Below are 15,410 nucleotides of genomic sequence, written 5' to 3'. Positions count from 1 at the left end.
AAAAAAGTGTAATATTATTCATAGTGTGCCCTAGCCATAATCCTTCACCTCTAAAAAGACGGGTGGCAGGTGTCTTTTCATATGTCTTCTTTGGGACCAAACATAGTCATTGTAATTTCCATAGCATTCAGCTTCAGTAGTTTTGTTATTCACATTATTCTCGTTATGTATCTTATTTCTCTAGTTCTTCTTACTTCACTTTACTTCAGTTTATGGACGTCTTCCTAGGCTTCTCTATGTTCGTCATAAGTATACTAATGTTCCATTATATTCATCTACTACAACCCATTTAGCTGTTCCTCAATCGATGAGGAATAGCTACCCTGTAGTTATTTGCTGCTATAAAAATGCTGTGATAGATATTTTGGTGTACCCATATGGAGCCTTTCTTTTTGTCATTGATCTCCTTGGGTTCTGTGCTGAACAGTGGAACCTCTGGGTTAAAGGCCAAGAAGCTTCCTAAGACATTAAGTTGTCATTCTGCATTACTGGAAGTTTTCATACTGGGAGTTATCTGTGACATTGAAATCAAAGGTTAGAACCAAAATTCCTTATATACAATGGAACCCCTTTATGATGTCATTTATGGTTTGGTCTAGTTTGCCCAAACCCACATAAAATGAGTCATGTTCTAACAGGGGCCTTTTGAGTTTAACTCTTTTCAAGCTGTGTTGCACTCTTCTAACACAGTGATCGTGCTTCAGAAAGAGATAAGGCTTCCTTGATATTTACTAGTGAGGGAAGGAATGCAATTTTAGGAGTTCCTTGTTACTTTCTCCTAAACTTCATTTATTATTTATCCCTCTTTACTTCACTTTGTGCCATTAAGGATGACAAAATTGGCATGAGCCTATTGAAATAAATTACTTATGGAAAATAAGATTGCATTAGGACAAGTCCCTTCATAAATTCTTGAATATTTATTCACTGATGTCTAAAATCTTTTACTTGATCTGGAGGACATATTCCCTTCTGCCACGAATATCTCCCCTGTTGATTTATCTTTAACAAGGTCTTTAACTGAGGCCTTTTCATTCTGAGATCTTTGGTAATTTCAGTCTTTTTTCCCTTATTGTTCATATTCTGATTTCCCTATGATTGCGGTCTCCCTTGGGGATGGATCCCATTGTGTCTCAGTTCCCTCCCACACTGGGCAATTCACAATTCACCAGCCTTGGTCCCTGCCCCAGGTGCCTCTTTGGAGGGTCAGATCTGGCTGACTCCGCTGGATGCCTGTCTCTTTCCCTAAGGCTTAGAGCAGTGCCACACAGACACATTTGTGTCCTGCCCCCTTTCTCTGTGTTCCTCCATTCTCTTGTGGCATAGAGCATTGCTTTTATGATGTTGCAGCCTAAGCAAGTTACACTATTTGAATTTCTGAGGTACGGGGAATGAGGAAGGTAATTTGGATTGCAGAGGGTGTTGGCTTATGCAGCCCTGCTTCTGGGAGATTTATTAGGCAGTGGGGAGAGAGGATGCTGAGGGAGAGAGTTAGGGGTTAGGGATTCTTCTCCGTTATTAGTTCATTGTCTTTTTACTTTATTTGGATTTTTGGTGTCCTAGACCAGGGAAAGACCTGAAATTGCTTTAGCTTTTACACATAATTCCTGTTTTGGAGAGACTTGAGAGATCATGAGGATCAGTGAAAATGTTTAGTCTTCCATCTTGTTGGTCACCTGACACATCCTTCACAGATTGTTGTGTCTTTTCACGAATCAGAACTTCAAAGACTGTCAGTGTTGGATGGGAACTCGGAGGTCATTTAATCTACACCTCCCCTCCATAGATACACTCTCCCCCCAAAATCCCCTTTATGCCATACCTGATAAGTGATCAATCCAGACTTTGCTTGAAAATATCCAGCAAGGAAGGAGCTGTTACCTCCTAGCCCATTCTACTGTTGGATACATTTAATTGTTATGAAGTTTTTCTTTGCCAAGCAGAACACATGTATCCCTGTTTCTATGTAGTAACACTTCAGATCTTTGAAGACAGCATTCTCCCCTTAAGTTTGTCTTCTCCAGGATAAACATTCTTCCTTTCATTTGATTCTCATCCAGCATGATCTTAAGGCCTTTCGCCATTCTAGTTGCCTTTCTTTGGATATTCACATTTTATCAATGTCTTTACTAGAATGTGACACCCAGAACTGACCACAGTTTTTCAGATGTTATCTGACCAGGCACATTATAGTGGGACTATCATCAGTTCTCTGGTCTTGGCCCATATACTTGGCTTTTATAGCTGCCACATGTAACATGACATGGCGTGACAGCACTGGGGTTGCCCACTGTTGATTCTTTGAGCTTACAGCTCATTTAAACTTATATGCAAATAGTCCCTAACATATGTAACTTGTTTTCTGTTGAATTAAATGGCAAGATATTCCACATAGAAATGTTAATGGCATATAATTATATGCCTCTTCTACTCATGATTAGTCTACCTCAGAAGCAGCTGTGTAACAGTTCGCAGTCAAAAACAAATTCAGTATATTTTTTTTCCTTAGGGAAGAAGATAACAGCATAGGTGTTGTAGAACTGATTACATGATGAAAAACTTTGACCTCAAGCCTCTTGTCAGCACATAATGATTGCATCTCCAACTCTAGCTTATCTACACACATCCCTCCTTCCTCTTCCCCTAACATTTCAAACAAGGTGTCAAGTTCAGTAATAGGATTGCAGCATGTTTTCTCCAGAGGTTTAATGAAGACTGAATTGATATTCTCTATAGCACTTCCAAAGTGGTGAAAGAATCTTGCTTTACCCCTAGAACAGGGATTCTTGGCTTTTTCTTCGAGTATGGACCCCTTTGGCAGTTTGCTGAAACCTGTGAATGTCTTCTCAAAATATTGTTTCTAAATTTATAAAACAAAATGCATAGGATTACAAAGGAAACCAATTATATTGAAATAAAGAGGAATTTTCCCTAAAAAATTCAGGTACCCCACCCCGAAATCTATCCATAGACTCCCTAAAGGGGCTGTGGACCCTAGGTTAAGAACCCCTGCCCTACAGGGCACTTCAGGGTTGCAATTAAACTTGTCCTAAAGTGGCTTGGGTCTGAAGATGTGCTGAGGATAAGGAGGTTTCCACATGTTCTAGGATAAAGAGTGGGGTCAGAATTATCCTGCAATCTGTGCCCAGTCCATGTGGGGTAACACAAGTTGAGGTTTCTCCATGATGAGTTGTTATCAGTAATTTGAATGTTCACAAGCTTTTTTGTCAGTAGGCCAACCATGGTCCTTCTGTCCGTTTCATCTGAGGATTGATTGAAGGAACTAAGAATGTTTAGTGTGGAGAAGACAAGACTTGTGAGGGACATCATAGCTGTATGCAAGTACACGAGAAGTTATGTGGGTGAAAGATTGGGCTTGTTCTGTTGGGTGCCTGAATGCAGAACTAGGAGAAGTGGGTAGAAATGGCAAGGAGGTCTATTTAGACTTGGTGTGAGGGAAAGACATCCCAAGAATTAGAATTATCCTGATGTAGAATAGGCTGCCTCCCCCTGCCTCTCAACCAAAGTCTTCAAGCAGAGTCTTCCTTTTAGGACACACGGATTGGTCTCCATGGCTACCAAGATTCTTCTTATCTCTGAAATTCTGTGATTCTTTATCTTAGAATATCAAAAATGGGCTTATATTTCTTTGATAATAGCAGGGTGACCCCTGGTGGTCAATGAACTGTGGGGAAATTTTTTTTTAAATGAAGCCTTTGCTTTTGCTGTCAAAATAGATGATAAATTAGACATGTCTGGTATCACTTAATAACTGTATCCTGAGCTGGTAGAGGTCATGTTATGGCTTCTGAAATGTTCTTCTAGTTTGAAAGTTGGTTATCAAGATGACTTTGGGAATTCAGTAGTCATCTGTGGTCCTGCCTATTGTGAAATGTGCTCATGTTATAGGGCAGCAAATCACTGTCAACTCTGGAAACTCAACCATAATTCTGAAAAATCCAGCTGTGTCCATTTCTGCTTCTTATATACTCATGAGTAACAACAGTATGGTAATTCAATTTTTGCTGTCAGATGTGTTTATCAGACATGAAATAGGACAGCATCCATTCTGCTTTTCCATAGGCATGCTGGTACTAGTCAGAGTAGAAAACTTACAAGGGAAGCCAGTATACCCCCCCATTGAGATGGAATCATTATGTACTTGGGGGGGGGAGTATAATTTTCAAAATATTTTAGTGTGTGGGAATATTTACTCGTAATTTTCCTTTCAAATAGGTCACAGTTTTCATTTATAGATGGGGAAATTAGAATAAAATTATCCAGTCTGAATAGTGCCAAAATCTGAGTTCGGGGACTTTCTCTTAGTTATAATCTTTTGGACTATATATCTTGAAATTGTAGGTTTTTTAAAAATGTTTTAAAAAAGATATTTTAGATGGTCTAAAAAGTGTGCTTCTTAGCACCATCTACTTGGTTTCCCGCCATTGTGCCACCATCACTGCCATAGAGAGATGCATAGGAATAGGAGCCATTTTTTATTTTTCAGGGTTTCATGGCTGGCCATGACCAGAATTTGAAGGCCAGCATTCTACTAGTGAGCTTCTCGGTGCTTAGGCTGTTCTTTGGAAAGCATACATTCGCTATTGCTGGGACCATTCTCAAAGCCTTTCATATACAGTAAAATCTGATGGAGCTTGCATTTTCTTTTAGAGCCTAGGGACTGACCCTTCATACCATGATGAGTTGCACAGAGTGAATAAGCCTATATGAATTGCCATTTGCATTATTGGTGACATAAGCAGGTTGATCAGATCCTCACTCCATTGATATATTTAAAGAAAAAAAATGAGTAATATATTTCTGATCTACTGTGTAGACATTTTAAAAGAAAACTGCTAATTAAAAACCTCTATTATTGTGAATTTATTCTGATACTCTTGAAATTTCTTTCGAGCTGTTTTTTCCACAATGTCCTTCTACATGTAGTAAATGTCCTAAGGGTTGGGGAAGTACATAGTTGTGGTTGTGCAGACATAACTCTGACCAACATGAGGAAGTCTTTTACTTTGTTGCAAGCCTACAGAATTTGATTGTGTTTGGATATATTCATTTCTCAGAGACTTCTTGTAATAATGGAAGGTGGTGTTTGTACTACTCTTTTTCCTCCCTGGTTGAGTTGTGGGATCTTACAATGTGTTGTGGGTTATCCTAAGGGTCTTAATTACAAATTTTCACCTAACTCACTGCAGCTGACAATACTACAAAAGCTGAAGATGGCAAGCTGTCTTCAGCAGTTGTGTGGTAGCCAGAGAAAAGATGTCATTACTCCCACAAACCACCGTGCAAATTTAGTTCTTTTTCAAACTCAGTGTTTTGTGTAACGAGCTTTTACCTACAGCCTTGTAGTTTCTAATTCTATCATTAAATTTCTAATATCTATTTCCATGTCTACTTCATTTAATTCTTGACAGTCAGTAAATATTAATGAATAATCTGTGCTTCTTACAAAATAGTTTTGACATTAGACTATTACTGTTCTTAAGATTCCCTTGCCAAAATGATTGTAAGATCATAGATTTCAAAGTGGAAGGGACTTAAGTGATAACATAATCCAGTCCCTTCATGTTATAGTTGAAGAGGATTGGCCACTTAAGTGACTTATTAAGGTCATACAGGTCATAAGTAGCAGAGATAAGAACCCAGATCTCCAAATCAAGCTCTTTTCCCAGTGTTGGGTTTTTTAAAAATGCTGTATTTGGTTTTTTAACCCTTTAGAAAAAATGAGGTTCTTTTATTTCACCAAATAATTTGACTACACAATTGTAACTTTTTTCTTTCAGTGAGGAAATTATTTTGAAAGTCAAACAGTATTAACCCATTTTTATATCATGCTTTGAGGTTTACTTAGGACTTTCATTACAACCACCCTGGGACATAAATGGTACCAATATTACTGTCTCCATTTTACATGAAACTGAGGTTTGTAGAGGGTAAAGTGACTTACCCGTTGACACGTTTTATAAGTGGTAGAAGTGGGAGTAGAACCTAGGTCTTTTGATAATTGGCTTTGATTAGAACCAAACTAGAAAACTGATAAGGACAACGTAGCAAACGTTTTGTGTTTTGTTTTTGCCATATATCTCATGTGTTCAGGATTCTCTCCACTGGGAATGATATTTCTAGGTACTCCATATTAAATACGGTAAGCATTTAGAATAATATAAATCATTCTGGAATATAGGTGTGCACATATATATTTTATGTATTGTTACATATGTCTATAAAAATACATATCTTGATGAATTGTGACTGCTTTTGGGTGAGAATTGTCACTTTCAAAGTAGTTAATTTAGGAGTATATATGCTTATTCCACTAGGACCAATTGGTAAAGAAAAATGAAAACAAAAACTCTTCTTTTGGAGTTAACCCTCAGGACTATGACACATTCTGTTAATCATCCATGCTTGTGGCAAATCTTCATCCTTTCAGCACAGATTTGATTTTTTAAATAGCCGAAAGTCAGAGCCAAGTTTGAGAAAGGTGGATGGATGATCAAGCTTAGCTTGTTTTATCTTAGTTGAGAATCTAAGGTGGTGTGACATAATTCAGTCTTTTTTTTTCTTTTCTAGGTGTTTAATTCAAAGCTGCTAAAAATCAAAGAAAGACATTCATTTCTTACCTACTTAGGAAGAGCACAATATGATCCCCAAAAGCCTAACTATATCTCTTTGGACAAACTGGTATCTGTTCCTGATGAAGTATTTTGTAAAGAGATTGCTAAAGCCTCACTACAGGACTTTGAAATATTCTTAAAAACTCTTTAGCTGTTAATGGAAAGGAATTAATTTAATAATCCATTAATATTTATGTGGATCAGTATGTGTTTTGTATAAATAACTTTTAAGTCTCAATAGGTTTAAATAAAAATTTATTTAATATTATAAGAAGGCTTGTTCCTTTCATACCTTCCTAACTTGTTCTTAATTCATTTTCTTGAGAACATAGCAAAGGCCAGAAGGAATTATAGACAAGTAAGAGCTTTGGAAGTAACATGGTGAATTTATTATATACTTTAAAAGAACAAGTTGTATATAATAGACACTTGAAGTTTCATGTAAACTCTCTCTGCTCAGTTGTGTATATGTAAGAACCCATTTAATTCATGTTTGTTAAATTCAGAATTTTTTTTCCTTCATTTTTTTTTATTAGGCAATGGGGTTAAGTGACTTGCCCAGGGTCACACAGCTAGTAAGTGTTATGTGTTTGAGGCTGGATTTGAACTCAGGTCCTCCTGAATCCAGGGCTGGTACTCTATCCACTGCGCCACCTAGCTGCCCCAAATTCAGAATTTTTTAAAAAATGGGAATCTCATTAATTTCAGTGTTTTCTCCAGTGATGCAGACTGTAACTTATTTGTGCCTGTCCATCCTGTGTTCCTCTTGTACATGTTCGCCCAAAAGTTCACCACAAGGAGTCCACTCAGCATACTCAGGACCTTCCTTAAGTTAGTTCTGCTGAAGTCCTCTGCTGTCTACTTGTTATCTGTGAGTTTGAATCCTGCTTCAGGCATTTACTGGTAGTGTGACCCTGGGCAAGTCACTTAACTACTCTCAGCCTCAGTTTCCTTATCTGTAAAATGTAGATTATAAGAGCACTTAACTCACACAGTTGTTGTGGGGATCAAGTGAGCTAACACGTGAAGCAATTTGGACAGCTTAAAATGCTATATAAATGCTAGCTCATCCTATCCTTTGCTCCTGCCACATGAGCAGCCCATCTTTTTTTACTATCATAAAATTTCTTGATGATGCTTTTGCTCCAGTTCTTCTCTGTTCCTCCTTGATTAGCGATGCAGCCTACTCACATTTCCCCATGTATCTCTGCATTACCACAGTTCATTCTTTGGAGCTATTGAGGTTCCACATCTCATTGTACCAGTAAATGGAAGCATTGACAAGATGGGCCTTGGCCTGCATAGGAAGCTTGCATTCTGCAAAATAAAGAGGGAGGGAGGGAATAAGCATTTATATGGCACCTATTATGTACTAGGAACTGTGTTAAGCACTTTATAAATTTATTTCATTTAATCTTCAACCCTGCTCATTTTACAGTCGAAGAAACTGAGACAAACAGAGGTTAAGTGGCCTGTCCAGGGTCATAAGGTAGGAGTTGTCTGAGGCTGGGACTCCAGACCTGGGACTCTATCCACTGTGCCACTGAGCTGCCTAAGAAAGAAAGATATGTCAGTAAAACATTTGAATAATTAACAAGCTTGGAAAATAATATAAAAAGGATAACCTTGTTATTACCATGTTAAATTTTATATATTATACATATATTTTTTAAAACTTTATATAGCAAAGAAAAAAACTTTACATAGCAAATTGACAGTTTTATATGCAATGCTCCTTTTTGTTCACATTTGTATAGGGAATTACCCATGTTGATGTTTCTTGTTGTTCAGTCATTTTTTAGTTGTGTCTGATTCTCTGACCCCATTAGGGATCTTGGAAGAGATATTGGAGTGGTTTGCCATTTCCTTCTCTAGCTCATTTTACAGATGAGGAAACTGAGGCAAATAGGATTAAGTGACTAACTCAGGGTCACATAGCTTAGTAAGTGTCTGAGGCCAGATCTAAACTCAGGGAGATGAGTCTTTCTGATTCCAGACCTGGAACTTTATCCACTATGCTAACTAATTGCTTTTGATTTTCTTTTACAATAAAAAGTTTTGATGTTTCTTACTTCTTTTTTTTTTAAGGCAGTTGGGGTTAAGTGACTTGCCCAGGGTCACACAGCTAGTAAGTGTCAAGTGTTTGGTCTGAGGCCGGATTTGAACTCAGGTCCTCCTGACTTCAGGGCTGGTGCTCTATCCACTGCGCCACCTAGCTGCCCCTCTTACTTCTAAAATAAAAAACAATAAGTTAAGTTTAATCTACCATAAAAAGTATAATGCATTCATTCTTTTTAAAAAATTCTTCCTCCTCCAGGTAGAAGGGGAGGACTTTTAAACTCATATATTTAACTGTCACTTTCCTTCCAGGGAAAGTGTGAACTAATAAGTTCAGAGAGAGAGAGAGAGAGAGAGAGCAGTAACTCATTTTAGATATATTTTTCTCAATAGTGGTACCATTGTCGAAAACACTTTTGGAATTGCCTTCAGAGCCTGTTTGTTTTGAAACAGACTTGAAGTAAGGAAAAGCTTCCTATCAGTTTGAGCTGTTCAAAAGTGTGATGTGCTGCCCAGAGGAAGATAGTGGGTTCCTCTTCATTAGAAATCTTTGGCCGAAGGTTAAATGACATCTTGTCAGGTATTTCACAGAGGAGATTTTTGTTTAAGTACAGGTTGGAGCAGATGGCCTTTGAGGTCCTTTTCATTCTGTAGTTTGTATCACCCTGAGAGGAGATGGTCTTCATCCCAAGGGTAGCATAAAGAGTATACGCAATGATGCATGCTCATTAGAATAGCCTAAACACCAAGGAGGGTGGCTGATTATCAACCCTGACTTTGAGCACTTCACTTAAGCTGAGATTTAATTTCCTCATCTTTAAAATGGGGATAATACTTGGCAATATTAACTTCACAGTATCATTGTGAGGAAAGAGCTTAAATGTGTTGTTATAACTTTAACACCCTATGACAACTTTAGTCTCCCCACAAATTTCTGTTTCTGTCCTTCCCTATCCCTGTAAACTTTCTCCACTTAGAGACAGCTGGGTGCTAGAGTGTCTGAAGTGAGAAAGTTGTTATTGACTCATTTCACTCATAACCAACCCTCTGTGACCCTATTTGGGATTTTCTTGGCAAAAATACTGGGTTGGTTTGTTATTTCCTTCCAGCTCATCTTACAGATGAGAAACGGAGACAAACAGGGTTAAGTGACTTGCCCAGGGTCATATAGCTAGTAAGTGTCTGAGGCCACATTTGAACTCAGGTCCTCCTGATTCCAAGACTGGGCTCTTTATCCGTGGTGCCACCTAGCTGCTCTGAAGTCATGAAGACCTGTGTTCAAATGTGGCCTCAGATGCTTCCTAATTTTATGACCCAGGGCAAATCACTAAACCTCTTTGTGCCTCAGTTTTCTCAAATGCAAAATGGTGATGATAATAATAGCATCTGTCTCTCAGAGGATCAAATGAGGTATCTGTAAGCTGTTTAGCATAGTGCCTCACTCATAGTAGGTACTTAAATGCTTGTTTCCTTCCTTACCCGTATCACCTACATCTAAAAGCTATTTTTTCCGGGGCGATTTATCCCAATTCCACTCTAATTCTTTTTATTCCCCCCCCCCCATCATTGCGTATGTACTTTCCTTTCCTCTTTCTGGGCTTTTATATATACAATATCCTTCCATTCTGGAAGTAGCCACCCCTCCCTAGCCCCATGTTCTCCATCTTTTGAAATCTTTTCTTTCTTTCAAAGCCTAGCTCAGATATCACCATCTCCATTACTCTTTTCATAGCCCCTCAACTACCAGTGATGTCTCAAAATTTTCATGCCATTCTGTACCACTTGTGTGTACCTGTCATGACTCATTTAATAATGAATTCTAAAAGTGTTTCCCTACTAGATTTTACACTCCTTGAAGGCAGGGGGCTATGTCTTTCACCTTGGTCTCTCCTAAGCCTGATTGTGCCTGGTGGGTGCATAATGTATGTTATTGTCTTGAATTGTATTTTTAATCATATTTTGCACTTGTTAAAATGTTACTTTGTACACATTCATATATAATTTCACATATGTCTCTTTTTCCAAACAAGATTAAAGAGAAGGAAACAAGTCATCTTTTTCTTTTACATAGGCAGAGGCGAACCACCTTTTAAAATTGATATGTCACATTTCTGATTCTGCAACCATCCTGGTGCAAGCCATCATCACTGGTTGGTCTCCCTGCCTCAAGTCTCTCTCCATTTCAATCTATCCTTTCTTCTGCTTTCAAAGAGATCTTCATAAAGTATAGGTCCGACCACATCAGACCCCTACTTAATAAACTCCAGTGGCTCCCTGTCACCTCCAGGATCAAATATCATGTAATCTGAGCTTTGGAGCCCATTGGTATGGGACTCTCTCCTCATTGGTGGATCTCAGTGCCCCAAGTCTGCCTGAGAATGGGAGAAAAGAGCTTGTCTTTTCAATTTCTTCAAGTGCTTCTGGCTTCCAGTTTTGAGAGAAAAGATACGTGATGCCAAACTCTTCAGGTCCATGAAGTGAAAAAGACTGGGAAGAAACTGGTATATAGAACTTTGCCAGCTTGCTCCTTGAGAAACTTCAGGTAATTTTTCTGTGTGAGATCTGGAACCCTGTCGGTTGAGTTGGGTTACCTCACTCCCAATGAGATCGCCTTCATTCTGTATTCTCTACAGTATATATTCTCTTGTGTATACTTTTCTCTGATTTCTGTTTTGCAGTCAGCTTGGATAAATGGCTTTCTTTTCTATTGGTTATGTGTATGTTCATTATGGAACTGGCATTTGTTGGGAAGAATGTCAAACCTTGGATATAAAGCTTGTGGATCCTACTTCCTCATTAATGAATAGTGAGCAAGTATTTATTCTGAATCTTAAAAATTACATGCTCTAGATTAACATTTCAGGGAGCAGATAGAGTTCATTTTAGCCTGGTACCACCTCTGAGGATCAGAACAGAGTGGCCAACTACTCTCAGAACAGTTTGGAAAAGAATGGGGGGAAGATACACTAGAGATAACATTTATTCCCACCTCTCTTGGAACCATACATCAAGACAGTCCTTGCTACAATAAAATCCTCTTTGACTTTTAGAGCTCTTCATAAAGTAGTACCCGCTCCCCCCAACCTTAACTTTCCAGGCTTCTCTCTAGATGTACTCTGTAATCCAGTGACACTGGCCTCTTTGCTGTTCCTCACACAAGACACTTTATTTCCCAACTCTGGGCATTTTCACTGGCTGTCTGCCATTCTTGGAATGTTCTCATCTCTTGGATTCCTTCACTTCTTTTTTTAAAGAATTCATTTATTTTTAGTTTTCAGCATTCACTTCCATAAGATTTTGAGGTTTAAATTTTCTCCCTCTCCCCTTCTGTCCCCCTCCCCAAGATGGCATGCCATCTGATATAGGCTCTACTTATACATTCATAATTTCACATTAGTCATGATGTAAAGAAGAATTAGAACTAATGGGAGGAACCATAAGAAAGAAGAGACAAAACAAAACAAAGGAGAGCAAATAGTATGCCTCTATCTGCATTCAGACTCCAAAGTTCTTTCTCTGGATGTGGATAGCATTTTCTATCATGAGGCTTTTGGAGATGTCTTAGATCCTTGCATTGCTGACAAGAGCTAAGTTTATCAAAGTCAGTCATCACACAGTGTGGCTGTTTCTGTGTTCAGTGTTCTCCTGGTTCTGCTCATTTCACTCAGCATCAGTTCATATAAGTCTTTCCTGGTTTTTCTGAAATCTTCCTGCTCATCATTTCTTATAGCACAGTAGCATTCCATTACATTCATATACCACAACTTGTTCAGCCATTCCCCAGTTGATGGACATCCCTTCAATTTCCAATTCTTTGCCACCACAAAAAGAGCTGCTATGAATATTTTTGTACATATAGGTCCTTTTCCCGTTTTTATGATCTCTTTGGGATATAGACCTAGAAGTGGTATTGCTGGGTCAAAGAGTATGCACAGTTTTGGGGCAAATTTCAAATTGCTCCCCAGAACGGTTGGATCAGTTCACAACTCCATCAACAATGCATTAATGTTCCAGTTTTCCCACATCTTCTCAACATTTATCATTTTCCTGTTTTGTCATGTTAGCCAGTCTGATAGGGTGATGTGGAACCTCAGAGTTGTTTTGATTTGCATTTCTCTAATCAATAGTGATTTAGAGCATTTTTTCACATGACTCTAGAGAGCTTTAATTTTTTCCTCTGAAAACTACTTGTTCATATCCTTTGATCATTTATCATTTGGGGAACCTTGGCTTCTTTCATGTCCCAGCCAAAATTCCACTTATTGCAAGAAGCCTTTGCCAATCCCCCATAAATGCTACTGCCTTCCCTAAGCTGATTATCTGTAATTTATCCTGTATATATTTCATTTGTACATAGTTGTTTGCATTATCTCTCTCACTAGACTGTGAACCCCTGAAGAGCAAGGACTGACTATCTTTTGACTTTCTTTGTATCTGTGGTGCTATGAGTATTAGGTAGTGCAAGATATGTCAGTTTTATAAATAAAGAAATAGAAATTCAAAGAGTTTATGTGGTTTCAAAGAGATCTATAAATATAGATCACTACGTTTATTCGTAATACCTAAGTTTCAAGGCCCAATCTTTTGGTTTTTAAGGCTTTTCAGTCAACCAATTAATACGAATTTATTAAGTGCTTACTGTGGACAAACACTAGGGATACTCAGAAATACCGGAGATGTTGTAGAGAAAGAAATACCAGTATTTGGCCACTGACTTGGATATGTGAAGTAAGTGAGAGAGAAGAATCAGGGATGACACTGACGTTGGGAACCTGGGTGATTGGAAGGATGGCAGTGCCATCAACAGTGACAGGAAAGTTCAGAAGAGGTTTTCTGAGAAAAGTTCTCTTTTGGTACATGATGAGTATAAGATACCATCTGGTTCAAAATGTCCAACAGATAATTGTTGGTACAGCACAGGAGCTCCGGAGACACTAGGGCTACATAGAAAGCTCTAGGAGTCATTTGCATAGAAATGATCATTGAAACCACTGATGAGATTACCTAGTAAGAGAGCATAGAAAGAAGAGAGAAGATGGTTCACTTATGACAAATCCTTGGGGACAGCCAAGGTTAGAGGGCATGACATGGATGAAGATCCAGCAAAAGAGACTGAGAAGCAGTGGTCAGATGACACTAAGAGAAAGTAATCACAGCCAGAGAAATTCAGAGGGGAGAATACCTAAGAGGAGAAGTTGTAGTCAGCAATTTCAGGTATTTTGGAAATCTCAAGAAGTATGAGGATTGAGAAAATGCTGTTAAACTTCTCAATTAAGATAGCTTTGGTAAACCTGGAGACAGCAATTTCAGTTGAATGATGAAGTTGGAAACTAGGTTGTAGAGGGTTTAAAAGGGTAAGAGAAGCTGAAGTGACATAGATGTCTTAAGGAGTTTAGCTGAGAAAGAAAGTAAAGTTAGGAGCTAGTGAAAGTTTTTTAAGGATGGGAGAAATGTGGATTTACAGGAAGCAGAAAAGGAACCAGATGATAGGAAGAGAGAGAAGATTAGAGGTGATGGTGGAGCAGCCTACTGGAGAAGATGGGGAGGAGTGGAATCAAGGATGAATGTAGAGAGGTCGGCAAGTATAATGGCTATTTTGTCAAGAGACTGGAGTGAAGTAGGAGGAGATGAGTATGAAAAGATACCAGAGACATGAGATGAGGAGAGGAGACAAGGAGTTCTTGGTGAACAACCTCATTTTTTTTTTAAATGAAGTAGAGTTCAACTTCTCTTTCTACTTGTATAAGACCTCCTGGCCAAGTGCAAAGAAAATCTTGATCCAGGGCTTCCAAAAAGAATTTAATTGTTTTGAAATGTTGAATTTGCGATGAATACAGGGAAGCATGGACTTACATGAGCTGTTGCAAAGTGAAGTAGGCAGAACCAAGAAAACAATATACAGAATTTCTACAGTAATGTAAATAGGACAACCACAAGCCAGTTGAAACTGAATGTTGCAAAATATAATGAAGACACTTTGGCCCCCCCAAAAAAAGAGATGTGAGAAGATACCCCTGTTGCTTTGAAGAAGTGGAGGTACACAAGTATGGAACATTGCTAATAAAGCCTTTTTTTTTTCCCCAGTATGTTGATTGGTTTTGCTGAATTTTTTTTTCCTCGCATCTTTTTTTTTTCTTTGTTACTAGAGGTGGCTTGCTGGGAGGATAGACACAGAGGGAAATGTAGGAGCTATAAAAAGTAAAGGTATCAATAGAAAATTTTTAAAATAGAATTTAAGTGGAAGCCTTCAGCTCTCATGTATTCCCCATCCTCATATTAGCCTGTTTTGCTTCTGAGAAGTGGAAATTTTTTGATTTTCACTTGTCAGAATCCCTTTGAATTTCAGTAATTGGTGGGAACAGGATTGGAATTAAAGTTTTGTGACTTCGGTATCCAAGGTTTTTCTCTTGTACCAGGCTGCCTATATCTGGTATTTCATTCAGTTCTGTGTGCCACATTTTGGGAAGAACACTGACAAGATACTGCAGAGAAACAGCAGACTAAGATGAGTAGCCTCCCCAACCCGACCAAACCCTATGAGAGTCTGTTAAAGCAGCTGGACAAGAGAACAGGAGACCATAGGTAGCTGTCTTCAAGGATTTTGAACAGTTGTCACACATGGGAGCGACCAGACTTGTGCTGCTTGGTCGTTGACGGCAGAACTAGGAACAAGGGTGAAAGTTATAGAAAGGCAGATTTAAACTTGTTTTATTTGTT

General features: G+C 38.5%; 1 protein-coding gene across 1 annotated transcript in view; it reads left to right on the top strand.

The window, feature by feature from the left end:
• Positions 1-13,196, top strand: part of MTERF3 (mitochondrial transcription termination factor 3) — a 52,835-nt gene extending 39,639 nt beyond the window's left edge. Inside the window, exon 8 of the mRNA XM_020968862.2 lies at positions 6,592-13,196. Within this exon, the coding sequence (XP_020824521.1) occupies positions 6,592-6,786 (195 nt within the window). The 3' untranslated portion in view covers positions 6,787-13,196. The remainder of the gene's footprint in view (positions 1-6,591) is intronic.
• Positions 13,197-15,410: the final 2,214 nt, after the last annotated feature.

This window comes from Phascolarctos cinereus, unplaced genomic scaffold, assembly GCF_003287225.1.
Source record: "Phascolarctos cinereus isolate Bilbo 61053 unplaced genomic scaffold, phaCin_HiC Scaffold_4;HRSCAF=312, whole genome shotgun sequence".
Classification (NCBI taxonomy): Eukaryota; Metazoa; Chordata; class Mammalia; order Diprotodontia; family Phascolarctidae; genus Phascolarctos; species Phascolarctos cinereus.
This window is presented reverse-complemented; position numbering and strand designations above follow the sequence as displayed.